General features: G+C 49.8%; 1 protein-coding gene across 2 annotated transcripts; it reads right to left on the bottom strand.

The window, feature by feature from the left end:
• Positions 1–15,268: 15,268 nt before the first annotated feature.
• LOC119093250 (atlastin-1) lies at positions 15,269–24,750 on the bottom strand. 2 transcript variants are annotated; one of them, XM_037216170.1, is made up of 2 exons: positions 24,665–24,750; positions 15,269–17,939 (listed from the first exon to the last, which is right to left on the bottom strand). In XM_037216170.1, the coding sequence occupies exon 2, from the start codon at positions 17,925–17,927 to the stop codon at positions 16,050–16,052; it is 1,878 nt and encodes a 625-aa protein (XP_037072065.1). In that variant the 5' UTR covers positions 17,928–17,939; positions 24,665–24,750; the 3' UTR covers positions 15,269–16,049. The 2 variants fall into 2 exon arrangements, with proteins under 2 accessions (XP_037072065.1, XP_037072066.1); XM_037216171.1 differs by having other exon boundaries at positions 15,269–17,929; positions 24,665–24,746.
• Positions 24,751–25,890: the final 1,140 nt, after the last annotated feature.

The following is a 25,890-nucleotide window of genomic DNA, read 5'->3' as shown; positions in this document are numbered from 1 at the left end:
ATGGTGGTAACTGGTAGATGGACAGAGGGAACATTCTGAGCTATTAACACAATGCATATATTCCGTTAAAATCAGAAGCAAGTTCATCTCACCTCCAACTTGCCCCATCTTTCACACCTCACACCGACCGCGCACCAGCAGTGCGCCGCCGCTCCACATTGGTATGGGATCCACGCCAGCTTATCTTTATCTTCGGAAAAACGCATTCTTATCAGCTGCTCAATATTTTTCTTGCTGGTTCTTTCAGTTTGGTATCAGGCCGGATTCTGGTTCTTGCTGGATCTTTCGTTTTCATGTCAAGCTGAATCCTGGTTCTTGTTGGGTCTTTTGGCTTACTGTCAAGCTGGATCCTCGTTTTTGCTGGATCTTTCGACGCGTTGTCAAGCTGGTCCTGGTTCTTGCTGGATCTTTCGCCTTGTTGTCAAGCTGGATCCTGGTTCTTACTAGATCTTTTAACTTATTGCCAGACTGGTTCATGGGTTTTTCCTGGTTCCGAAACCAGGAACCAGGAACCGGCTCCCGGGAAGAAATATTGGGAACCATGCACAAGTCTGGACTTGGCCCTTGCCGTCATAACCTTAATTGGGAATAAAACTGACAAACCATGACATGCATTTTGCAGCTGCATGCCCGAATATACGGCCCTTTCAGTCTTCAGTACCCACATGCTTGTTCATTTGAGAATACCACTTTCCACGTGGCGCTCACCACTGGACAGTACAGCAGAGGCGAGCCAAAACGCCTTCAAAAGCTTGCCGGTTTATTTTGAAGCCTTTTCCAGCGGGCGTGCTGTTCGTCGTGCTCGCCGGCCTTCGCCGCCAAATGATCCCGACGTAGCTGGATACCAGCAGGCGTGCTGTTCGTCGTGCTCGCCGGCCTTCGCCGCCAAATGATCCCGACGTAGCTGGATACCAGCAGGCGTGCTGTTCGTCGCCCCAGACGGACACAGATCCGGCTCTGTGGATTTCATACCGGCCTGTCTACCGTGCTTTCGTCGAATCATGCGATGACGTGACGCAACATCAGCATCCTCGTTCGACCGGGGCTCTCAATGGGTTGGCCATCAAAAAACATCTCGATATTTCCGCTAATGATAGTTTACTATCGCATGGAGTATAACCCAGGATGCGTTCCTACTCCAATCAGGGTAAATCGGGTACAGGGGCGTACGTATGGTTTTAGAATGGGGGGGCACAACTAAGAATGTTCGCCGTGATTTTAGTTTAGTGCCCCGTAGACTCGCACACTTTCTTGCATGGCATAAAACAGTATCGCAAGCTTTAAATTTTCTTATTCTATCAGTCTACCGGAAATCCATCTGTCAACTTTTAACCACAGATGTCTTCTTGCATGACATATAGTTGCACGCGGGGCGCACGCGCCCCCGATGCTGCTATGCGTGCACATTAATCACTGCATTAGCGAGGAACATTATTCAGATAGATAAGACTAGTATTAGCCTTAGTCCTCGGAGAAAAACCAAGGAAATGGAAATGTAGTTGGGCTGATGTCTCGGCAACATGTCTTTATCGAAACAATAGCAGAAGTGAATTTACTTCTGTTATTGTTTCATTTAGCGGAATTCACGTCTACTATTGTTTCGGTAAAGGCACGTTGCCGACACTTCAACCCAACTATCGCCATTCTACTGGTTTTTCTCCGAGGAACAAGACTAATACTACTGCCTTATCCATGTGTGTACGTTACTGAAATGCCATATCATACAGGATGAATGTTGCTCGAACTATGGTATAACGTGGATGCAAAGTTAAGTACAATTTTTAACACTTTAACTTTAGCATGTGTCTGAAACATTGCCAATGGAATCGATGCCAACTTTGTGTCAGGGGCCTGAGCTTGATACGCACTTGCCTCCAAAGTATGCCGCGCCGCTCAGAAGCAAGTCCAAGTCGTCTTCGCGTGATGAGAAATACGCACCCAAGTCAACAAAATGCTATGTGCCGCTTCTGGGTTTTTCACCTCGGGGCTGTCACGTGCCATCAGTTTTCCAAAGTTGATGGTCGAGACATTTCTATCGAGTGCACAGGGCCAGACGCTCCTGCGGTGGGGTCGGACGAAAGCTGAAAGACGTCAGACAACTATCTGCACACAGATCCCCAGAACAGCTGACTCGGTCCGATTTGCAGCGCATTCGGAAGCATCACGATGTGAAAACCCCTTTCCTGCGCTCTAGACCACTCACCTGTGCCCGTTACCTGCCGCCATGTTCATCGTGCACTATGACCAGTTGCCACACCCAGTGCAGGCCATTGCGTAGCACGGGGGCCAGTATAAAACAGGGGCGCGCTGGCGTTCCAGCACCATTGTCCCGACAGCGAAGTCCAGACAACTACCAGCCACATCATGCGGGTTATCATCGCTGCCGCCCTCCTCATCGTGGCCGTCGCCGACGGCGGAGTCATCTACGCCGGCGGTCATGGCGGCGCTGGCGTACTCGGCGGCTACGGCGCCGGCTATGGCTACGGCGCGGGCGTAGGCCTCGGCGGCGGCTACGGCTACGGCGGTGTCGTCCGCGGACACGGCGGCTACGGTCACGGAGGGCGCGCCCGCGGCGGGTACGGCCACCAAGATAACTACGAGTACCGGCCGTACCACTACGCCTACGCCGTGGACGACCCCCACTACGGCCCGATGTTCACCAAGGACGAGCAGAGTGACGGCGCCGGTAACGTGCAGGGCTACTACGCCGTGAACCTGCCCGACGGCCGCACCCAGCACGTCAAGTACTACGCCGACGGCTACAAGGGCTACAACGCTGAGGTTACCTACGACGGATACGCCAACCATCCGAGCGGCGGCTACGGCCACGGCGCCGGCCGCGGCTCCGGACGCCGCGGCGCACACGGCGCCGGGTATGGGTACGCTCCCGTGTACAAGGCCGCGATCCACTAATCGCCTAAGCCAATGTGAGCGCCAGCTTCCAAGCTCTTTCAGATTGAGACGGTCGTAGAACTGCTATTTTTTGACGAGTTGATGTCGAAACGTTTCTTTGAATCCATGTGGCCCCACATCCGTGTGATGGGGATGCCAAAACTGAGAGCCGTTAGATGCATGAACACTTGTGTAATGCGTCACTCAGAACCGGTTCGTACACAGCTCGAGCTTTAGCGTCCGCGTAATTATCTGTGCTGGTTGGTATTCACATGCTAACCAGCTAAGTGAGTGATACTTCAATAAGGTTTAATTTAAAGCCGTATGTCTGCTCTCGGTCGCTATGTTGTCCTGCGTTTTATGTGTCAGTATCTTGTCATGGTGTGCTATTGCGCTATGCAACTCAGGTGCATGTTTATGTCAAATAAAGCTGTGTTCGTGATAGATCTTTCGTTTCGATGAAGCAGGGGCATCCACTGCTGGGGATTCGCCTAACATCTGGTTGCATCCGCTTGTGATTAACTTAAACTGCAGCTGACACCAGCTCCAATCACTTTAAAGTGTACTTGATTTTGTGAGGAACAAATGGACCAGACTGGCATGCGTGATGCCCCATTTCAGCTGATCACTGCATTTCGTCATTGGAATAGAGTACCACAGCAAGCTGTCTGAAGCGTTGTTCTACGCTTTGCATTTCGTCTTGCATTACGCACTTTTGGAGCGAAATTTGCGCACCTGTTCTTAGATGTAATGACGTGAACGACACATTATGCCGCATGACTGAACGCTGTGTGTGACGTGGGCTCAGCACAGTACTTGAAGTACAACTGACTCGGATCACGACATTTGTCGGAAATAGCTTTTGAAAAATCTTGACTGGCGGCAAAAATCGACTCGCAGGTCTTTACCAAGGCCGATGTGCTCGTGATACATGTTCTCGACTTTCGAGGAGGACGCTTGTCGGTAGTGGAACGGACCTGACCGGGAGCGATCATGCATACCGGTAGGAGGTTAAATGTCACCAACTTGCACAATTGCACATGTGACTAGATTTCACGTGCTGCGAGGACAGCAGGCGTGGCTAGTGCTCAAACAAGTGATCACATGATCTTCTGCAGCGTTTCGACAGCGTTGCGAACAATGCTGACAGAACGTCGGATACCAGATACTGCCGACTGCACGGTAGATATAAGACACTACCGACCGTGCGGTAGGTTTTAGGCATTGCCGACGGCACGACAGATGTTAGACACTGCCAGCTGCTCAGTAGATATTAGACGCTGCCGACCGGTACGGTACGGTAGGCTTTGCACACTGCCGACCGCATGGTAGAGATTGGACATTGCCGACCGCACATCAGGTATTAGACGCTGCCGACCGCATAGTTAATGTTAGACACTGCCGACCGCATGGCAAATGTTAGACACTGCCAGCTGTAAGGCAGGTTTTAGACATTGCCAGCCGCATGGTGGAAATTAGACCTTGCCGACTGCACAGTACGTATTAGACACTGCTGACTGCACGGTAGATATTGGCCACTGCCGACTGCGCGGTAGATAATAGACGCTGCCGACTGCACAGTAGATATTAGACACAGCTGACCAAACGGTGAATAATAGACACCGCTGGCCGAACGGTATAATTATGCACTGTTCACCGAACGACGGACATGACGCAGCCGGCCGGACAGTGATCATCAGACGGCGGTGACCGAACGGCTGATATTAGACACCAGTGACGCAGCGGGTAAAATTCCTTCTACGCCGCTTGGTAGAAGGCGGACCCACTCGTGAACAATCGCCTCCGGATTTTGGTCGTCAGGTACCACTGACCCGTTACGATCTGATATTGATCCAGCTCGGTGCTGATGGCGCCGTTGTATGTGGTGAGTTATGAACGGCTAATGTCAGGTTCGGCGGGTCGCCAGCGTCTCACCCCTAAACTGTAGGGCGGCCGTGACCTGCAACCAACTGTGAAACAGCTGCTCGGCCGTCGAAAAACGGGGTTTCGGGCTTTGACGAAACTGATTACGACTGGTTAATTGCCCTGATACTAGCCTAACAAGAATGGCAAGAAGTTGAACGGCTAGAGCCACTTTTTGTGTCGTCGCTGCACTTTCATTGTCACATGTCCGGCACCAGAAAGGAATGAGTCGAAGGGCGATAGTGCAGCCATCCTGCTGTTTTTCTCCTTGTGCCGGTTGGCCAACACCACCCTGGCTTAGCTTGTGTGGGAGCCGGAAGCGCCCTGTAATGGTAAACAAGAACAATTGGGTGTTAAAAACCTGCGACACTTGCTCGCATAGATCTACTCTCGGGTTGAAACATCAATGCCGCTGTCAACGTCCACATCGCCCGTATGGTTCTTTTCTTTGATATCGCCAACGTAGTCTCCATTGTTCATATCGCCCGCACAGTCCTGATTGTTCACATTATCCATAGTGTCCACATCAGCTTCATGGTGGTCTTCGTCGTCTGCATCGACAAAATGCTCCATCTGGTCTGCAAATACTCCATCTGGTCTGCAAGTCCAAAGCTCATCGCGCTTATGCATAGCCGCGATGCCGGCGGCCGGCTCAGCGCCTCCATTTTTGTTTTTGTCACGTCTCTCGCGGGAGGCGGCACTCCCAAGGATTTTCACCGGCACCTCCCGCGAAGATCCTGAAATTTGTCAAACGAACAGTATCAAGACGCGTTGGACCCCAGCAAAATTGTGTTACGAACTCTCCTGAAGCCGATAGCGTCCGTTCAGCCGTGTCTCAGGAGAGGCGCACTGCTGCAATGCGACGTTGACTGATAGACCCAGGATCATATTCAATCATGGCCTTCTCACAGGCCAACAGTGCTGGTAAAAAGACACCCCGGGCGCCACATTGACCTTGAGAAGGCCTTTGGGAGTTCGCTGTTCGCTACATGCCTGGCATTGCTGGCAATAAACTGTGACAAATTCTTAAAAAGAAAGGTAGGCAACTAAATTGTGTGTAAATAGTTTGGCACGTCCATGTCTACTTCGTATAATATTCTGCGCATAATATGGCGCATATCTGGCAAAATATTATCAGAGCATTTAGGAGATCTGAAATCTGGCCAATTGTGGTGAATCTACTTAATTTAAAGGGAGCGTTTGAAGACATTGAGGCGAGCATCAGATACGGTGAAATTACCTCACCTGTAACTATTGATTTGTTCTTAACTTAAAAACGTTGCTATAAACATTCACTATTGAGCAAATATGTTCCACAATACGTCATCGTTTTATTACGTCGTGAAACATCTTAGTGACGCCAGAGTCGTTGCCAGACTGACGTTGTCAGAATTACTACTGCAGCCGACGGGCTGACTCACTTGTGACACTTAAGCCTGCTAAGATGTGGTGGTGTTTGCTGGAGCGTGTTTGCCCGACCCGAGCACGTTATGTTCTCGTGTTTTGGCTCTTTCCCTTGTCGTTCTTGCATATTTGCCGCTACTTTTGGTCTTTTACTGGTTCTCACATTTTCGACTTTAGCTCTATTCTGAAGTAATTCGATTCCCAGTTTTATTTCCGTTAGGACTCGTGCCACCGCCCAAACTCCCGCATCACGTAGCACAAAATGTGATTCGTGTTCGAAACTTGCACTCGACGCATTGCATTCGTTGAAGGCCAATTGACCTCCGTTGATGCCACAAATTGTGCTGACGCACACCAGACACCAATGGTACGATAATCATACTTTTATAGGCATTGGGCAGTGCATGGCAAATGAGGTGGCATTCAAGCAACGTTTACATGGCGTCATGCATATCTGGAAACCTTGAAATAGTTTGTACAAGTTTGCGATCGTCAGGCTCAGCAGCAATGGAGTTTTAAATCTTAAAAAGTGGATGGCTGTGGACTGCACTGAATGATCTTCAAAATATCTATCTCAGTTAAAAACCCCCTGAAAATGTAAAACACTTCCTGTAACCTTCACCTCACGAGCTAGGGGCCTTTGAGTCTTACCCTCCAGATTTTTTTCCGGAATAAGTTTTGAGTGGTTTAGACCAAGGTGCCGATGTTTTGGAAGATCAGTTCACATGATTTTTGCCAGTGTGAAAACCGAAAGTTCCTTAATGTTCAGACCTCGCGGTACTTGTGTTATGATATCCTTTTCGAGGTCATGAGAGTATAATTTTGCTGAAAAGTGACAAAAGCGGCTTATTTCTGGCAGCAAAACCATTCCAAGTAGTCCAGGTTCATCAGAACCGGGGTCCAAGTCTGGACCCCGGTTGTGATGTCACTGTGAAGTGCAACATGACGGTTCTTATTATTTTTAAGGTCATGTCATTCAGTGTCAAACTATGTCAAACTTCGACATTTGGCGCAGATTTAACGTTTGAAGGTGATAAGGTTCAACCCCGATGACACATATCTTGCGGCTTTGGGGGGCCTTTCTGACCCTGAGTGTTTCAGAACCATTTGAAGGTGGCAAGGTTAAGCCCTAATGGCACATGTCTTGCGCCTTTAGGGGGCTTTCTGACGCTATTTTTTCCATTAAGGTGACTTAAGCTTGTTCAGTCCTTGATATCGCCAGACGGGTAAATGTAACAATCGGGCTCGGTCCCTTTGAATTGACATGACATGTTACAGGCTACATATGTTGAAATCTATTGGAATCGGAATGCAGCATACGTATCAGTTCGATAACACCGCCAGAAGCTGCAATCGGGCTGGATTTCGAATGTGAACACCAGAACCAAAGCAAATTCCCTAAACTGGAAACAAGCACAAGTCTGCATCATAGACAAACTTCTGAGATAACAATTTGTGCTCTCTATCAACTTTTGCAATACCATTTTTGTGCTATAAGAGCTTCTGGGATAGCATCTTTGGTCCAAAACAAACTTTTGTCCTACACCGACTTCTACGATGTTAACTTTTTCCAAGTATCGACTTCTGCAATAAAATTGTTTGCGCTATACGAGCTTAAATGATACGACCTATGGTCCAAACAAACTTTTGTCCCATACGCACTTTTACCAGAAACAAAATTTTGCGGTACAAATTTTTGTCTCATGATTTTGAAGATGATCCCATGACCTATGCAAACCTTTTCTCTAACGAGCTTCTGCGGGAACTTTTGCCTTAGATGAACTTTTGCCCATGCAGCTGCGTCCTGACGAAGTATGAGAATATGTACATTTGTATGCAGCGCAATCTACTTTTTGTTGGTAAAATTGGCCCTCCTGATTTCCATTTCAAGCACAGATCATACATTTTGAACAATATGTTTTAAGAATTTATAAGATACAATTTTCATTATTTTGATACCTTTATGAATGTCAATGGTTACAATTATATTAGTCTCAAGGTCTGGTTGCCGGCGAAAACCTTACATTTTGCGCGAGGCTGCGGAATCAAAAGTGACAGCTCTTGTCAGTAACAACAACCGAAACTGTTCCGGTTTGTAAGTATGCACTCTATATTTTTGCACATGGCTACTCTAAACTGCATAGCAATTACGACATGAAGCAGGCATCAGTTTTTTGTTAGCAAATAACTAGACTATCCCGTTTTAAATGTAAAGCAAACATCGCGGACTTTAAGTCATAAGATACAGAAAACAAAGTCCGACAAAAAAATGGTTGCCTTTTCTGCAGATGAAAAGGCAAGCAGCAAAACTGGTTTTGTGGTCATCTATAAGTTATATTGCACTTGGAGAAGAGAGATTGGTTTGTGGAGCCTACGCTCTATTGCCATCGATGGAGGTTAAACATGGCAACTAGAGTGTTTGTTCAAAGTGATTGGAGGGGCCTTGATTTGTGTGTTGTCAACTTTGTCTAGTGTCAACAAGCTGACGTGAATGAAATTAACCAAAACGCAACTTGAAACCAGCAAAGAATAAGCTTTATCTTATCTTTTATCTCAACTGTTGCTGTCAAGAAATAAATGAGGTGAGTTAAGATGTTGTTCAACATATGGGTTACTCTATATTAGGTTAAGTTGCTAAATTGCGTGGCAAGTGACAGCAGGTATTTTGCAAGAAACAATGGCATGACAAGTGTATTTCCTGACCCCACCTGAACAGAAGCCAGAGGTACATTTGTTGTGCTTTATTGGGTGATTTGTTGATGTGCAGGAGTCCCAGGCTTCTTGTTTAAATGCTTAATTGGTATTGAATTTTGCCTTGCTGTCTTTGTTGGTGAACCCCTTTGCTTCGTTTTGCGTTAAAAAACCGGTGGAAGGGAAGTGCAAAGTGCAGTATCAAAACACTGATGTTCCATAGTTTTATGCTTATCACATTGCCATGAAATTCCTTCTCTCTAATGCATTCTGTTTCACTGTAATGACCTAAAATGTTAAAAACAGGAACAGTTTTGTCTTGTTTATGATATTACATCAATGCCAACTTGAAATGCATGTCTTTGTTTGCTGGAGCATATCTTTCTGACTCTAAGTTCCAGCCGTTGTGAGCTGAATTTTTCACTCCCCACGGTCTTCTTGTCTTTCTTTCTCACTCTCACTCACAAATCTTTCAATTTCACTCTAGTTCAAATGTGATTCTAGCTCACTGGTTCCGGCCAGCCTCACACGTGCCAGAGCCGGGCGATGACAGCCGTCTAGAAAGCCTACAGTGTCGACCAGTTGAGCGCATTGATACGTGTATCATGCAAGCTCGAAATCCAGAGCGCGCCGACACCCAACAAAGTGGCGCCCGTCGCCTGAACGAGGCTGGCGACCTGACAAAGACACCCTTGCAGAAATGGTGCCAGGCAGCGGCGCTCTTGTCGGTGGGCGGACGCGCGGTAACTTGGCTGGGAGCTGTGTCATGCAACAGACACCGAGTGGGGGAGTCCATCCCTCGTCTGGCAACACCAGCGCGTTATTCACGGCGGACAACTGGTGCAACACTGCAGCGATGCACAACCGGCCGATGGGCAGCTTCATAAAGTGCAACACGGCTCGGCATACTTTGGAATTAACTCGGCGGCTTATACCGCTCGCCCGACATGCGTCAACGGCTTGGACATCGAGACCCTGAGCGAAACTGAGCCGATTCGCCCGCATGCCCCTCACAACGCTTGACCTAAACATGGCGTAGATTACCGCTTCTGCTATGAAGTGGGACACTAGCCGTCAGACAGGCGACCACTTCCGCCGGTTCAGGGCTTATCGGAGTCGCCCATGTTCGCCCTGCTGGGCGGCGCGGGCTTGGGCTCTACCGCGCTGGCTCTCAAGCCGCCTGCTCAAGCTACAAGGGCCTGCGAGATTTCCTCTGTCGTTTTCGGGAGATAACTTGACTCACAGCTGGTAACAAGGCGACAGCGATGTTTCCTGTGCGGATAGTGCTGCTTGGATATGAGCAATCGACACGTTCGATGTAGCCTTTGACCTTTATTGGCGATTGGAATCGGGACCGTCGCCATCGGGTGGCTGAAGTCTGCATTGGACCGGACGTACCTGTATCATGCTGATCTACTCTAATCGCTGAGTTTAAGTGCAGCTGCTGAGAATAATTTTGATGCGGAAAAGTTACAGACGTGATGTCGCGAGTAGTAACACTAGCAACCATTATCAGACAAAACAAAATATCACGGGACATTCACCAAATTCGGCAGCGTCCACACCAAACGTTGGTCTAGACTTAATGGCATCATGATGTCTATTTATTCTTAGACGAAGGATGTGACAATGAAATAGGAACGTCCCAGTAAGGTGAACGGAATTAAACAAAACCACTAGTTGAGTTTGAAAACAGCCCATTTTGAATATTTTCCAAACGTATACGCCGGATGTGTCGCGGACAGTGTTGGTACCAGCCTGTGTCGTACGTCTGAAGAGGCTAAATTTAGAGTAAAAAATATACTAGAGTGTAGTTTAATATTCAGTTGGGGGTTCTCCAGACCCGTCTTCCTCAACTTTGACAAAAAGGCCGTCCATTTTGGGCAGAAGCAAATCGGTTCGTCACTTGAGGACAGCTTTTTCGTTATTTTTCACTGCTCAGTCCCCAACTTATTTTGCGGAACTACGCCCATGGCGACATACGTTCCGTCCTTGCCGCAGTGGAAGGGCCGACGCTCATTTAAACGGACGGTGCATTTACTCTGGCATGGTACGAGTCTTTAGGGATTGTGGGGGGGGGGGGGGGGTTACCAATGTTCCTCAGTCTGACTCATGTCGTAAACTTCGCATGAGCACGCACCTTTTCAATCTTGCTGTAGAAGGCGTTGGTCACACCAAGGGACCATATACGTGACTAGTCTCACGACACATGTTGAGCGGCGTTATAACGAATGTCCTGATGACAGGCCTGTGACCGATGGCTTTGGCGCACCAGCACATTTGACGCGTTCGCTGTGCACATTTAATTGCCATTTTCAGCTGGCGATAACCATGTTTCCCATGCGACTTCTGAAGTTATCACACTCGAGGATGATATTGTCCTCCAGGTACGCCATCAGACTCCCGCCAAACTCTCGGGATACATTTCCCTACCCTTTCCGTTCAGCGTCGTGGCCTGCAGCCTAAAATGGGGTTCACCTGGGTGATGTGGTGCTCGACTCCCTGGCGAATGGTAGCTGCAACTGATCAAGGGAAGTTGGACTTCAGAAGCAGGAGCAGCCTGGGAAAAATTGCAACCGCCTGCTGAGAGTAAGGATGAGATATGTACAGTGCATGTGTCTAATGTAGATGTCCTGATGCTTTTGCTACAAAACCACTCCTAAGGGTACTCGATGGAATTCTGCATGATATGGGTCGTCAGTTCGATCTCAAATACATTCATTGGTGAATCTGAATATTAAAATTTATTTTCTTGTACCGCTAAAAGGAGTTACACAGTGTATACCCAAGCATGTTTCCCGACAAGAGCCTGTCTGAGGCTCATGTTTCCCAATTTTGTCAATTTTCATGTTCATGTTTGGCAATTTTCCCCTCCCTACAGCCGGCCCTGCCTGTATGGTCCGTGACATGCGAGTATGTTCAGACATTTTTATACCTGGGTCACGTAAAATCCATAAGCAGTCGTATCATGTCAGCAAAAATACGCCAGGCTTGTGAATTAACGTAGACGTGTCAACTGCATGCGTGCGCGTGCGCGTGCCCGTCTGCATGCGCGCGCACGCGCACACCGTTCCTTCTTCTGCACCACCGAAGAAAACAAATGACGTGTAGTGAAGCAGCTGTACCGAAAGGAGTCACGTCATTGCCTAAAATGTCAAGGTTTGAATGCTAAAGTTCACAACGTCATAGTTTAATATTACTGGAAACATCGAACCAGTAGAAACGCAAATCATTGAAAGCAAGTTAATGCAAGCCTGGCCGAGGTTGTCTGATAGCATGGCTGGAGATGCGTTTAATTTGTGTATTCATCAAGCCTCCTCTCCGCTGGCCGCTGCCATCTCGAGAACCTCTGCACTCGCCCTGTTGCGCTCCAACAGTCCCGCTCCCCGCGCCCCGGCGACCCGACAGGGGTCACGTGGTCGCGAACCAATCGCCGCACGCCATATAGGGCCGCGCCCGGCGCGACACCCCGGGCAGGGTGACCCGAGCCGACGACCCGGACCGGTCCGGACCGGACCGGACTGAACCGGACCGGACCGACCCAGCATTCAGCAGCGTAATGCACCACCAATACCAACAGCTGCGCGCAGGCAGCCGTGCAGACATTCTACATTAAAACTACCATCACAAATCCTTCAATTTTCTCTTTCTGGAGCTACCCTGCACAAACAAAATGAGGCACATCACTCATTTTGAGAGATCTGTTTTCCTGAATCCGAAATCCTCTAGAAACTGTCACTTCTTCATGTGCTTAAAGTATTTTCTTAACATGTCATAGAGCCCTGCATGAAAGGTGTGACAAGGAGTGATTTTTGCAACGTTTTAAGATATGTTGATCGGGAGTTTTTGGAGCAAATGCATAAATGGGCGCCATGACAGTTCTTAGGTAGGTCTCAAGTACAACACTCAAGTCAAACTCCCAAAACTAAATTGGCGGTATTAAGCTACTTACGGTCATGTGTCCCTCCCTTCGTTCTCAAAGGCCCACGCCATGGCAAATTTGGCGTGGCGGTTCTCAAGACGCTTCGCTCCTCGCCGGCGTGGTGCTCTCGTGACGGTTACGAATGTGACGCGCACTATTTCGGTGAGGTTCGGACGCGTGCTCCCTAGAAGCGGTCCAACTTTTCATAAAATCCGACACGAGTCACCATGCCTGCCAGCGATGTCGTCTCTGTGCTCTTCAGCAAGCGAACACTCCCCGCCAGGTGAGAAGTCGCTGCCTTCAACTCGTTCACAGCGCAAGCGACGACATGGGGCCTACCAAGCGAGTCGTACGGAGCTTAGCCAGGGACTGACAGGGACGTGGAGAAGCCCGTCCGTCATGGTGACCTCTGCCAAATCAGCGACAAGGTGCCGAGTGGTCATGCTCGTCCCGTATCATTGCAGCTCGTGCCACTGCCAGAGCGGCCATGGTCGAAACTCCGGGTCGACGTGGTCGGCCTCATCGACGCCGCTCCCCCAGTTGCTCGAATTGCAGCCTGCATGGTGGACTACCATTGCATGTGGGCAGAGGCTACCATGACTCCTACCAACGGGTGGAGGCTGCCCCGATTCCTACCGTTAAGTGGAGTCTGCTCCGACTCTTACCGTCGAGTGGAGGCTGCCCAGACTCCTACCGTCGAGTTGAGGCTGCCCCGACTCCCATCGTCAAGTGGGGTCTGCTCCGACTCTTACTGTCGAATGGAGTCTGCACCAGCTCTTATCGCCATGTGGAGGCTGCCCAGACTCCTACCGTCGAGCGGAGGGTGCCCCGACTCCCATCGTCGAGTCCACAGATATCACCAAGCTCATCAGCGCCCTCTGGACCCACGAAGACCTACACGAACTGGGATCTGACCCGGACGATAGTTTCTCAGTTGGTGGTTGGAAGCCTATTTCAAGCACTGCGGCACCTACCACAAGAAGTCGGATTTTTACTGGCCTTTTGGAAGCTGCGGTGGAACGCTTAACAAGGCGTTCAAGATGTGGATAATCCAGGGCATGTGGGCTGAGGCAAACTTCGGAAGCCAGGTTCGAATATGGGGACAGTTCACCCTCCACAAAGGGCGAGTCGCACTCTGAGCTGCTCCACAAAGGGCGAGTCGCGATCTGAGCTGCTCCACAAGGGTCGAGTCGCGCTCTGAGTTGCTCTACAAAGGACGAGCCGCGCTCTGAGCTGCTCCACAAGGGGCGAGTCGCGCTCTGAGTTGCTCCACAAAGGGCGAGTCGCGATCTGAGCTGCTCCACAAAGGGCGAGTCGCGCTCTGAGCTGCTCCACAAAGGGCGAGTCCAGCTCTGAGCTGTTCCACGGGCACCGAATGAGACTCGCCTTCCCGATAGGGCGGCCGCCTTCGACGGCCGCCCCAGTCGATAGGGATCTGACGATAAGACCCACGAGGCGACAGGCGGTTAACAAGGCGTCTTACGACGGCCGGGTGGGAACAGGCGGTCCAGACATCCCCGACTCGCATGCTTTAAGATCCCAGGACATCAGCCAAAGAGGGCCCGCCCCTCTCGCAGCCTGTTCGTGTCGGCAAGAAGGCTGGGGTCACCACATTCCAGATGTCCGATAGCAAACCATGGAACGCGGTCCGACTGGCAAGAGCGTCAACCACTGAGGGCTGCCGACGAGCCAGAGACTTCCACCAGATTATCTGCCAGGGAAGCAGGTGAGGGGCTGCCGACAAACCAGAGACTTCCACCAGATTATCTGCCAGGGGAGCGGGGCCGGACGGCTCCGGCCCTGCCGAGGGGCTGCCGACAAACCAGAGACTTCCACCAGATTATCTGCCAGGGGAGCAGGGCCGGACGGCTCCGGCCCTGCCGAGGGCTGCCGACAAACCAGAGATTTCCACCAGATTATCTGCCAGGGAAGCAGGGCCGGACGGCTCAGGCCCTGCTGAGGGGCTGCCGACAAACCAGAGACTTCCACTAGATTACCTGTCAGGGAAGCAGGTGAGGGGCTGCCGACAAACCAGAGACTTCCACCAGATTATCGGCCAGGGAAGCAGGGCCGGACGGCTCCGGCAGAGCTCGTCTGTCCGATGCGGGCCGTCAGAGACGCCAGGGGAGCAGGGCCGGACGGCTTCGGCAGAGCTCGTCTGTCCGATGCGGCCCCGTCAGAGACGCCAGGGGAGCAGGGCCGCACGGCTCCGGCAGAGCTCGTCTGTCCGATGCGGCCCCGTCAGAGACGCCAGGGGAGCAGGGCCGGACGGCTCCGGCAGAGCTCGTCTGTCCGATGCGGCCCCGTCAGAGACGCCAGGGAAGCAGGGCCGCACGGCTCCGGCAGAGCTCGTTTGTCCGATACGGCCCCGTCAGAGACGCCAAGGCGAAGCAGCCATCCACGGACTCGACCTGGCGTCCCCCAGCCTTCTGCCTCACGCAGAGAGGAATGTTGCGTACTAGCCTACAGACGCTGTGATGCGTCCGGCGTCGGCGGACATGCTCACCGGCTGGCACCGGTAAACGCATGCATCAATCCATGCACTGATGCATTTGCTGATGTATACATAAATTCCTTTGAAATTCGGTGATCGCGCGCTCTGGGGCCTGGTGGTACCAACAACTTGTAATTTCTCACGGTATTAACAAAGTCGCATGCATGCAAAGTCGCATCGCATGCATTTAAACATGTATGTATTTGTTGAGTTACGTCGACCAGCCATTTACAGTTTGAGCAGAAATCACGGAACAGCATTTTAGAATTGCTCAGACTGCAGACATTCGGTAACAAACTGACTAAAATCATACTTAACACGCTGACTGACTCTTTCTGTCCAGATGATACTAATTACAGTATGCGGTACGTACTGTTTATTGTACACATCCACGTAAAAAGCATATCCACTTCCCGCACACCCTGCCACGAGTGGGTAACAATATCTGTTGTAAACACCCCTCACAAGTACCTCCTGGTCCGAAGGCACACATCTGTCGATACACGGAGAGTAGCGGACGACGCGTGCGTGTCAGCCAAGCCTTTGGCTAATACGACTAGCGCCAAAGCATTCAAGACAAACACGACAACGGCGGATCATTTAACAGTGGTCTAACTTCTTGTCAACTGTGCGTCATGCGACGCAATTTCTGTGGTTGTAGGCGGCCGCCTTTTACTCCCACTTCTTTGTGCGCTTTCCAAGCATCCAGCACGAGAATCCTGCTTACAGTATGTTACATTTCCGTGTGTTCGTTCTCTGGGATTGCAGCACCTGGTTTTGAAGCGCCACCACCCGCGCGTTGATGGCCGCCATCTGTGTTTTATGCACATTTGCACGCACATAGCCGCTTAAATCGCGGTCTAAATCGCATTTCAAGGTTTCGAAGTAGCCGGCGCACATGTCCTCATCACCCGCTTTGAGCGTCTCGAACATGTCTAAAGCTGCGGTTAGAGCCTGCTGATGCCCTTCCCTCAGCCTTTCGTCAGACAGGACTTCGTTGAGCGTCAGAGTGTTCATCATGGATTGATAACACTCCTTCGACTGCCGTACTGCGTCCATGTTGGTCCGAGCAAATCTTTGGTTACTGGCATCCTTCTTAACATTGTTGTGGAACACCATTTGTCTCAGCTCCGCATCGATGACTTCAACCAGCCTGAAGCGGCTTTCCGTGGCAGCATTGCCAAGTTCAACTTTCTCTGCATCATACTGGCTCATGGCCTTTTGCTTGGCCTCGATGTGTGCATTTTCCAGCTGTTGGGAAGGAACGTGGGCTACCTCTTCGCCGGCAACTTCTTGCATTTCCTGAGTGTATGTCTGCTTGCAGGTGTCCACCAGGACCGCATTGTGTTTTTCCGCGTTTAGCATCTCTGTTTCACGTTTCATTTTGTTTGCCTGCTCCACGTACCCAAACCACTCTTCCATTTCCAGCACCAGCCTCGTGTGATACTCTTCCGACACTTTCCAGTCCCCCATTTTCTTGTGGCTCTTGAAGGCCTTTTCAGCCTTCCGCGCTGCTTCGTTGTGGTGTTTGAACAGCTCATTTTCGTCCAGGGAAGGTCCGTCGGCACCCAGCAGACTTTGCATGTCCTTGATGTACTGTGACTTCGCCTCTTGAACTGCTGCCATGTTGTTAGCCTCTGCCGTCACCTGAAGGATGTTCTTTGGCTTTGGGATCTTGCCGCTTTTGAACAAGCTGACGTACATTTCCATGTAGTTCACAAGATCTCTCGCCTTCACGGTATTGCCAGCAATGGTCTTGATGGTCAGCCTCTCTGGTGACAGAAGCATCGGCATCAGCTCTTTGAGTCCGTCGGCGAATTTTGGGTCCATGTCGTTGGCACACCCGTCAAATTTGGCACTGCTCGCGACCGTCTGGCCGGGATGTGGTAGAAGGAATCCAGTGATCTCGGTGAAACAGTCACTGATGTGCTTTCGGACCCTCTCTAGCTCTGCCTTACCGCTTTTGTTCCGGAGCCATTCTCGCACAAGTTCATCCCCTCCTCTAGCTCCGAGAGCAAGGTCATCGATGAATTGCCAGTCGCGGACCAGGAAGAGTAGCTTCTGGAAGGGTTTGGTGTCACTGTCTTCCATGGCTAGGCGGCCATACTCGGTGAACAATTGCAGATGCTCCAGATCATCGTTCTGCACGTTGCCCATCAAGTTGAAGATTTGCAGAGAGCTCAGCAACGTGCTGAGTGCAAACACGGTAGCTGATTCGTGGACAGTCGACTGGTTGTCGAATGTTCCTTGTGTGTCCATCAGTAGGACCACAGCCTCTTCCCCCGATGGTAGAGTGACGGGGATTGGTTTCGACCACATCAAAATTCCGGTCGTGTGACGTCTGTAGCCACCCTGCCAGGGAAACCCCGAACCCCGGCATCGCTTTTCATCGATCCAGTTGGTCTTGTCCGGAGCCTCAAGATACCGAAGCATCATGTCCAGTAGAAACGACTTGCCCTTTCGGAAGGCACCAGCTACTGAGATCACCACGACGGGCTTGTCCAAGACGTCATCGGGGAAAAGAATGGACTCCAGGTTTTTGTGATTCAAGCAGAATGTTCCATCCTTGCCCGTGGCCAGTATATGCTTCGCTCCCGCCATATCTGCGTCCCTCTGAAAAAGGGAAGACTGAACAATATCTGCACTCAGCTCTGCGTTGGCGTACGAGGCCGCCCTCTGCAGCGAACACGAATAACAAGACCTGATAGCATGCTCTCGGTGTTGTTCACCAATCCGTGTGTGGGCCAGGCATGCACGTGTGCAGCCGAGGCTCAATGCCAATGTTAGCTGGCCGCGTACATACAATTCGGCTTTGGTCCAGGCCAGCCTGATGCCAGGCACTATTGTTCTGCACGGCGCTGTTTGCGCTCGTGCACAAGCAGTGTAAGCTGACGGTTTTGGAGCGGTTTCAGGTGTCAGGTCCGACAGCCTGAACAGGCAACGATTAGGAACTAATTGCACTGTGTATGTGCATGTACCGTCTGCAAATCATCCAGATATCTAAACACTGGCAGACTTAGCGGCGCCAGTAATCGACCGGGAGGCGATCAATCTCGCAGGAAGCAATCAAATGCGGGCGCGTTGGCGTCTAAATCTGGCAATCAGGTAGTTGCTATTCGGATGTAGCATTCACTGAGCATCTGGCAACTGAGGGTAGTAGCTGAAAGGATAAACACGATTCGGTCGAGACAATGGCATGCCACTGCACACTGACGGTAACAACCGTTTATGTATGCGGCTGGTTATGCGCCATCGGGCGTGACGGTCGCGTTGGCCGATTCCCCCACGTATCATGGCGTCTATCAGATGCGCGGCAAATATTCAGAGGTGTGAAGGGGCATTCGTCAGCCCGGAGCCGTGGCGACTCGGGGCCCAAGCAGTTGGATGGAGACAAAATCGTGCCATTGTATTGGCACAGATATTCATCCTGGTGTGCAGCTGGTCACGTACTGTCGTGCGAAATAAAGACATGAATCTGCATATATATCATCAAATATCGAATGAATTGTTTTTTTTAAATAGCCTATCAAATGTTGTAAGCAATTTGTTCTCATTGGCAAAAATGGTAACGGTTTGAACCAGAGCTGTAAGGTTCGGTTCTCGGCATTTGGCAATGAAAATCTGAAGCCTTCGGATAAAAAATTGACAAATTTAAAGAATGTATCGCACCTTCTTGTGTTTTCAATTACGGTTATATCTAACACGTGGACTTTGAAGAGCAATACCAGTTTTCTCCAAATCCCTCTAACTAGTTGGGTATTTTTATTTGAAGTAGCCGGCCCCGCGGAGAAATCCCGTTCGAGTCCATGCTCAGAACTAGGAGAGGAAAACATTTCATTTGTCTTTTTGCAATGTGTATGTTCTATAATATTTGGAATGCTCTAATTTGTAAAAATATTTGTGATACATATTATGGAAGCTTGATGTACTCTGTTTAGATAAAAATATGTGCGGACATGAATCTTTTTCCCTCGAATTCAACGGAACGTAATCCCGTGGTTTTCATTTCTCCATTGTGGCGTTTAACATAGTGGATCTTTCCGAGGCGCATTTTGGCTTGGGAATGGGAGTGTCGCATGAACCATGCGACGCACTGGTTCAAACTTCAACCAACCAAATTTCCGGTAACAGGACCTAGCCCGCTGGGCCAATTACAAACGTTCTATTATTCATACCACCAGAGGATTGCACGGTGGTTGTCATGACGACAATAGCCGTCACCGTGAGGAAGAAGCGCAGCGCTATTGCGAAGCGTGGACAGCGTTATCAAAGGGAATGTTCCACATTTTTTGGCGTTTTAAACCGAGATAGCCATCTTGACGGCATTTTGGTGCAGTTCACGGATATGCCCTTTTAAAGACCCAAAACGCTCTGGTTCCTGAGTTACATGCCCTCAAAGTACGAAAAGGCTTCTTTATAGCCAACTTCAAAGTCGCCTTCTGATTCGTGACGCCATAGAAACGTCATTAGATCCCCGCGATATTATAGGTTGTTTTTTGTTTATGGTCAGAACAGCATGGCCGCTGATCCATTAGCAAAGGCGATGATGCTGCACATGTGGTACAGTCCGCGGAAGATGATTGGGAGTCCGTAAGATTTTACCGCTGAATGCGTGTCGCGAACACAAGCGTGAGCAATTTCGGTTTGTGCCACACTCGTCGTGAACGGGTCATTTTTCTCTATTTCTAGGTCACAGGTCAGTATTATAAAAAAACGTCACTGTCTGCAAAAACGTGCGGCACCCCAAAAATGGTCACTCTCCCAAAGTTATGAAAAAGAAGATGCGACGGCAAACCCGTCTTTTCTCCTGCTGGCATATGTTTTTTTCTTCCTCTACTAACGTATCTTTTACAAACAGCTCGGTTGGCGCCTTGTGTACCGGAGGACAGAACCTTGCACGGTTCATGGGTTAGCAAGGCATTATGAAATTAGGGAAACATTACAGCAAATATATGTATATATATATATATATATATATATATATATATATATATATATATATATATATTTCACACATGTGCTACGACAAATTTCAATCTTGAGTAAAATATTGTGATTAACAAGAACCTCTTGAGCCGCATCAACATGAACCCCCGTTGGGACCTTGTTTCGAAGGGAGGTTGCGGTGAAGTCGGGTGTCGTGACTGAAGGTTTGTGCGGAAATTGTGAGAAAACCAGCAATTTGATAGTCCCGCGAGCCGTGTAAATGTGAGACCACACTTATTTGACAAAAGAGTGTGAATCGGGGGCTCGAAATACGTGTGATCACTGGTGGCGTGTGCCAGTGGCTTGTATTGGTATTGATGTGATGGGGAGTGTGCGTGCGAGGTTTGCGTGCTGAGAGAGAACATTGTTTTGGTATTCTTCAGTCTACTGACTCTCAATAAAATGTGGTGTATTGATGCCTGATATGTTGATGCCTATTGATATTGATGCCTGCCTCTTTCTTTTTGTTTGTGTTTGAAGATGACAAAGGAATGCTGGCAAACTGAGAGAAACACTATCATTTTTATTGCAGGGTTGTACAAAGGCAAGTGCTGGTACTGGTGCTTCATTATGATCTTGCCAACATTGTGGACCTATTGAGGTATTACGGCATGTAATTAATCCATTGCTTGTCATTATGCCAGAAATTCATTTTGGCAGTAGGGGCTGGTGTGTGTATCTCATTAATGGACACGCTCAGAATAGGCTCACGTTATATGGCTTTGCAAAATTGTCTTTCCCTAAAGAATTCTGAAAATATTGTCTTATTGTAACTGATGCGCATCGCACAGTCTTCACGAATCTTGCATGCAGGCGAGCATTGCTCCTGAGTAATCAATGTCATGGTCACTGCAACTTGCGTGGGATGCTGGGTGCTGAGAAAGGTGGAAAAGTATTGCTGTTGGTGTCTTGGACAGCACTTAATAATATGTTTATCATGAGCCTGGTGCGCACTGGCAGCTTCATCACTTCCCTGCATTCTGCCCATCCAGCCATAACTACATGCACTTGTCATGTCTCCAGCCTTGTGAAAGGTCAGCATGTTTGCAGTGTCATTTTGCCACATGTAAAATTTTCCTGTTATTTTTTTTTAGAAAAACAGCCTTATGGCTGCAGCATGTTACATGACCATGGAAGTGAAAGATGTGTTTGCATATTTCTCACCTGCGTTTTCTGGATTTCCGAAGCAGGCTGAGCAAGTGATGCCACTTATCGGTTGTCTGCTTTGCTGAAAGTGATCTGTTTATTGTATCATGTGTTTTTGATCAGTGATATGTCAGACGGGCAGTCAATGCAAGAGTGCATGCTTGACACATCTTTTCATGCTGGAAATTTTTATGAAAGCGGCATGGATTGCATTCGGAAAACCATATCGTTGTTCATTATGTCACGCCACAGAACAGCACCGAGTTAGTGCAAAATGAAGCTATTGAGCAGTGCCATTACACAATGTACCACATTGGTTGAGTACTCTTTATCAAGTCTATGAGGTAGCATCTTATAATTTATGAATGACTGGTAAAAATTTATTAAAAAATGTCAAAGGACTGTCTCCGGCGAGAATGTCGTTGCACCACAATGGTTATATCAGGGTTAACTATTAATTGCATGAACAATCCTAAGCACAAAAAAAACATTCTTGGTAGCTCAACCTTACCATCTTCACCATAGCAATGGCAATGCTTTGACAATCAATGCATGGTAACGTTACAAATTTATTAATTTTCGCATGACACCACATTTCCAGTTACAAGCAATTAAGACCATGTTACAAATCTATTAATTTTGGCGCGACACCCCATTCCCAGCAACAAACAATAAAGAAAGTGACTAATATACGCATCACATGATGTCAATGTCAGGACTACAGCACTGCGCGCAACGATGGGTCAACGATAAAGTATTGACAAAATCAACAACAGCAGCAGCACAGCATATCGTGCTTTGATATTAATAATCTGCTATAAAAGCTGGCGATTGCTACGTTGCGCATGCCAAACAGTCCACGAAAGCTTTTCTTACGGCCAGCCTCAAGACAAAACAAAATCCACAAATAACCCATCCACAAATTCGCCCCCTCGACACAGCCCCCGCGACGAGAATGGCCGGTTGGCATCAACTTTCGTGTGTTTCGAGGCATTCTTTAGGTCTGGCTGCCACATGCTGCCAGGTTTTGCTGTCGTCACAAACCCACTTCATGACGCCATCATACAGTGACGTAATGAGGCTCATTTTTATAAACTTTGAAATTTTGCTACTTAGCGTCGTTTTGGAACTTTGAAAGCTTACCAATAGTTACAAGGAAGCATTTCCCATCATATCTGATACCTAACTCAATATCTTCGAATGTGGAACATTCCCTTTAAGACCCGTAAATAATTATAATTGATATGTTTATTATGTCTTGACCGTACTGCAGTGGCACTACCCAGAGCTATCATTAAACGTAACTAATACTGAGATTTCACCAGGGTATGTTTTCGAAATATGCCCCAAATGTGGGATACCCCCTTACCGGGAATGTTCCTCATCTAATGACATTGAAACAAACATCCCATATGGTGAAATAAGCTCACTTTTATCTATTGGTATACGTTTATGCGGAAAAACTACTATACACAACAAAATTCCTCTCTGTTTAGGTAATAAGCCACTCAACCCGTCATTGTTTTATTACGCCATATTACCTTGCAAAAGTTTATTAAGATCCAATTGACGGCCGTTTTATCTGGAAATCGTGCGTGCAAACGCCAGTTATGAACGACTCGACAATTTTTGTTTCCCTTCATTTCTGCGTGGCTGATGAAATAGCGGGATTTCAGTGGTATTATTATGGCGTCATGGATGCCTGGGTGAACTTGAAATTGTCTCCCCGACAAAGTACGCACATCTTTGCAGGCGTGTAGCTTGTAAACTAGAGGGTTTGGGGTCTTACGAAGGGCTGAGCTTTGAACCGTACCGAATGACCTCCAAGGAGGCTATTTCAGTCCAAACCCCCATACACATGTGGAATACTCCCCTTAAAAGCTGCCCAACGCCAATGCGTATGAAAACCTGAATCTCTGTGGATGACACACGTCACTAACCCAGCATCACCTGGAGTATCTGTTAAGTCGCAACCGCCTGCGCGTGCAGTTTCATGAAAGTCGAACAAGATGAGACCCGTGGGACACAGTCAGCGGGTGTAAGCGTCCCTCGAACACGGTGACGGCCAGCTTTGGCGCTGCAGTAAGTGCCGAGCACTGAGCAATATGGCTGACGATAGTACTGGTCAGCTCAAAGTAAGATGAACGCAGATAAGCTACATCGAGTTCGCGAAATACCAGAGAGGAATTATTCGTAACTTCACACACTTTCGTTGCTGCATTTTGTTTCTCATCTACCATTAAAACGTCGTAAGGTAATCAGCGTATTCCTACAGCTCGATGGAAGACGCCAGGTGACGCTAGGTTAGAAAAACAAGACAGCTTGAGCAAGCGGAAGGTGACTCACCGTTATGATCTATGTCCTTAATAGTATTGGCCGTCGTCACGCTCATCGGGCCTGATAGGACTGATAGGGATGTCACGGCTGATGGGCTGATAGCTCTTGTTCCGTGTTACACTGTATGGAGCTGATGCGCCCGGAGCACGATCTTACGACTCGGACTTGGCCTATGACTCAGGCTCAATATCCAGAAGCTCGCACGCGCAGTGAGCCTCATAGGCCGCGACAATGGAGGGACACGACTCGGGCCCATGCCGCGTTCCAAGCAGGCACCAGAAACACGGGCTCACGCTCAAGACACGGGGCTGTTGCCAGGGCTCAGGATCTTGACTTGCGGGCGCATTACCAGCGCATAAGGAACTTAAGATTCTACGTGGTATGATATGGAATATTTGCCGGATGTGTTCGCAGTGCGACACTTCTTTGTTTACATCTTTGTAACTGCCGTGACAATAGCTGTGCATGCACTAATGATGCACACATGCATGTACTCGGACACTAAGATTTTTGTTAGCAGATACCACCCGTGCTTCTAACAACGGAAACTGTAAATTATGTTGTTCGTAACGTATAAGACACCGTTCTATCAGCAGGGGTTGATCTTGGGCACGCGAACAGACTTCGTTATAATGGAACATATTGCGTCACTTCTGTCTCGCTTCGATCGAGTCGCGAAAAGAGATTGTGCGCGTCAGGCAAAGATTCGATTGACGAAGAAGATCAAAGCAGAAAACTCTGATCGTCTGACAATGGAGAAAGGGGTATGAGTGACGACTTTAGCACAGACTCGGCGTCGTCCGGGTTGCCGCGAATACCCCTGAGCCTGACGCTGGCCCCCGAGTAGGCGGCGCGTCGGCCGTTCTCACCTCCTGACTGACCCAGCTGCGAGGATGGTTGACGACGGAGGCTGGGGCTCCGCTGGCCTACTGCACCGCCCCGCCGCCGCCGCAGTCCTGACGCGTCCGCCTCTGGCCTCGCCGCCTGCCGTCCGCGCACAGCCCGCGTCGGAGCCTGGTGAGTCAGACGGGAACTCCCCGGGCTGTTCGCTTATCTTGTGGAGCGGCACTCGCGGGGGGAGGGGGCGCTGGGCGAGCCGAGACTGGCTGAGCTCGCCGCCGGCGGGTTATCGCTGGTCCACGGCGGGATTCCCTGAGAGGGTGGCGCCTGGTGAGGTCACCGCCAGAAGGTATTCTCAGCCTTGTTCGTCGGCGGCCGTCACCGCGGGCCGCCTGACAACGGCCGCCGGCCCGGCGCGGGGCGCTCGTGGTCTGCTGGGCAGGGGCGGGCTCAGGCACGGCCTGGTCCGGGAAGGTGCATCACCCGCCCGCCTGTGACAGAGCGCCGGCGGCATGGCGCGGTGCACGGGTCCGGCAGCCAACTGGGGGTGACGGCACCGGAGGAACGGTGGACGCGTCCTAGCGGGAACGCCTCTGCCGTTGAGCGGGACGGAGGAACAAACGTGTAATGACTCACGAGCCCGGAACGTGGAACTTCCCACGGCGTGTCTATTGAGCTGGCGGTGGCCCGGTCCCTATGTTAGAGCTATTGACTTCAAACCGCACTAGGCGCTGATTTATGGCCCGATGTGTTCTATATGAAAAAATTAAAGGTAGCAATACTCTTGTCTGACTGGCTGGGCGCTCACAGTCTCAACAGCCCCCCCCCCCCCCCCCCCCAACAAATTGTGTCTATGTCAAGATATACATGAACCAGCGGGTGTTCCCCTTCCGTACGTCCGTCAAATCATCGGTGGTTTCGCGGCGGTGTCTGTGCGAGCAACGCCAGCGCCAGCCCGTGCGCCGGGATCCCCCGGCCCGGTGGCATCAGGTGGTGGCAGGTCTCAAGGTGGTCTCCCCGGTGACGTCAGGCGGCCGGGCGGGCCGCCGGCGTCCGTCTGATGTCACCGCCACCGGTGCGGGGCGCGCGGGGGGTCAGGGGTCGAGGACGTGCCCCGCCCGTCACTCGGCACGATAGCTGCCAGAACAGCTCCGAAGAAAATGGTTTCCTATTAGGGCTTCATTCCGGCACGGAAATGATAAACATTTGGAGCGATTTTGCGAGAGGTCACGTTTTGAACGCGAGCTCCTGTTAG

The sequence above is a fragment of the Pollicipes pollicipes genome, unplaced genomic scaffold (genome assembly GCF_011947565.3).
Source record: "Pollicipes pollicipes isolate AB1234 unplaced genomic scaffold, Ppol_2.1 Scaffold_4002;HRSCAF=4701_pilon_pilon_pilon, whole genome shotgun sequence".
Classification (NCBI taxonomy): domain Eukaryota; kingdom Metazoa; phylum Arthropoda; class Thecostraca; order Pollicipedomorpha; family Pollicipedidae; genus Pollicipes; species Pollicipes pollicipes.
Note: the sequence above shows the minus strand (reverse complement) of the source record. Positions and strands in the feature narration are given on the sequence as shown.

Coding starts and splice junctions, on each gene's coding strand:
- LOC119093250 (XM_037216170.1), bottom strand. CDS start 17,927: ATGGCGGGAGCGAAGCATATACTGGCCACGGGCAAGGATGGAACATTC.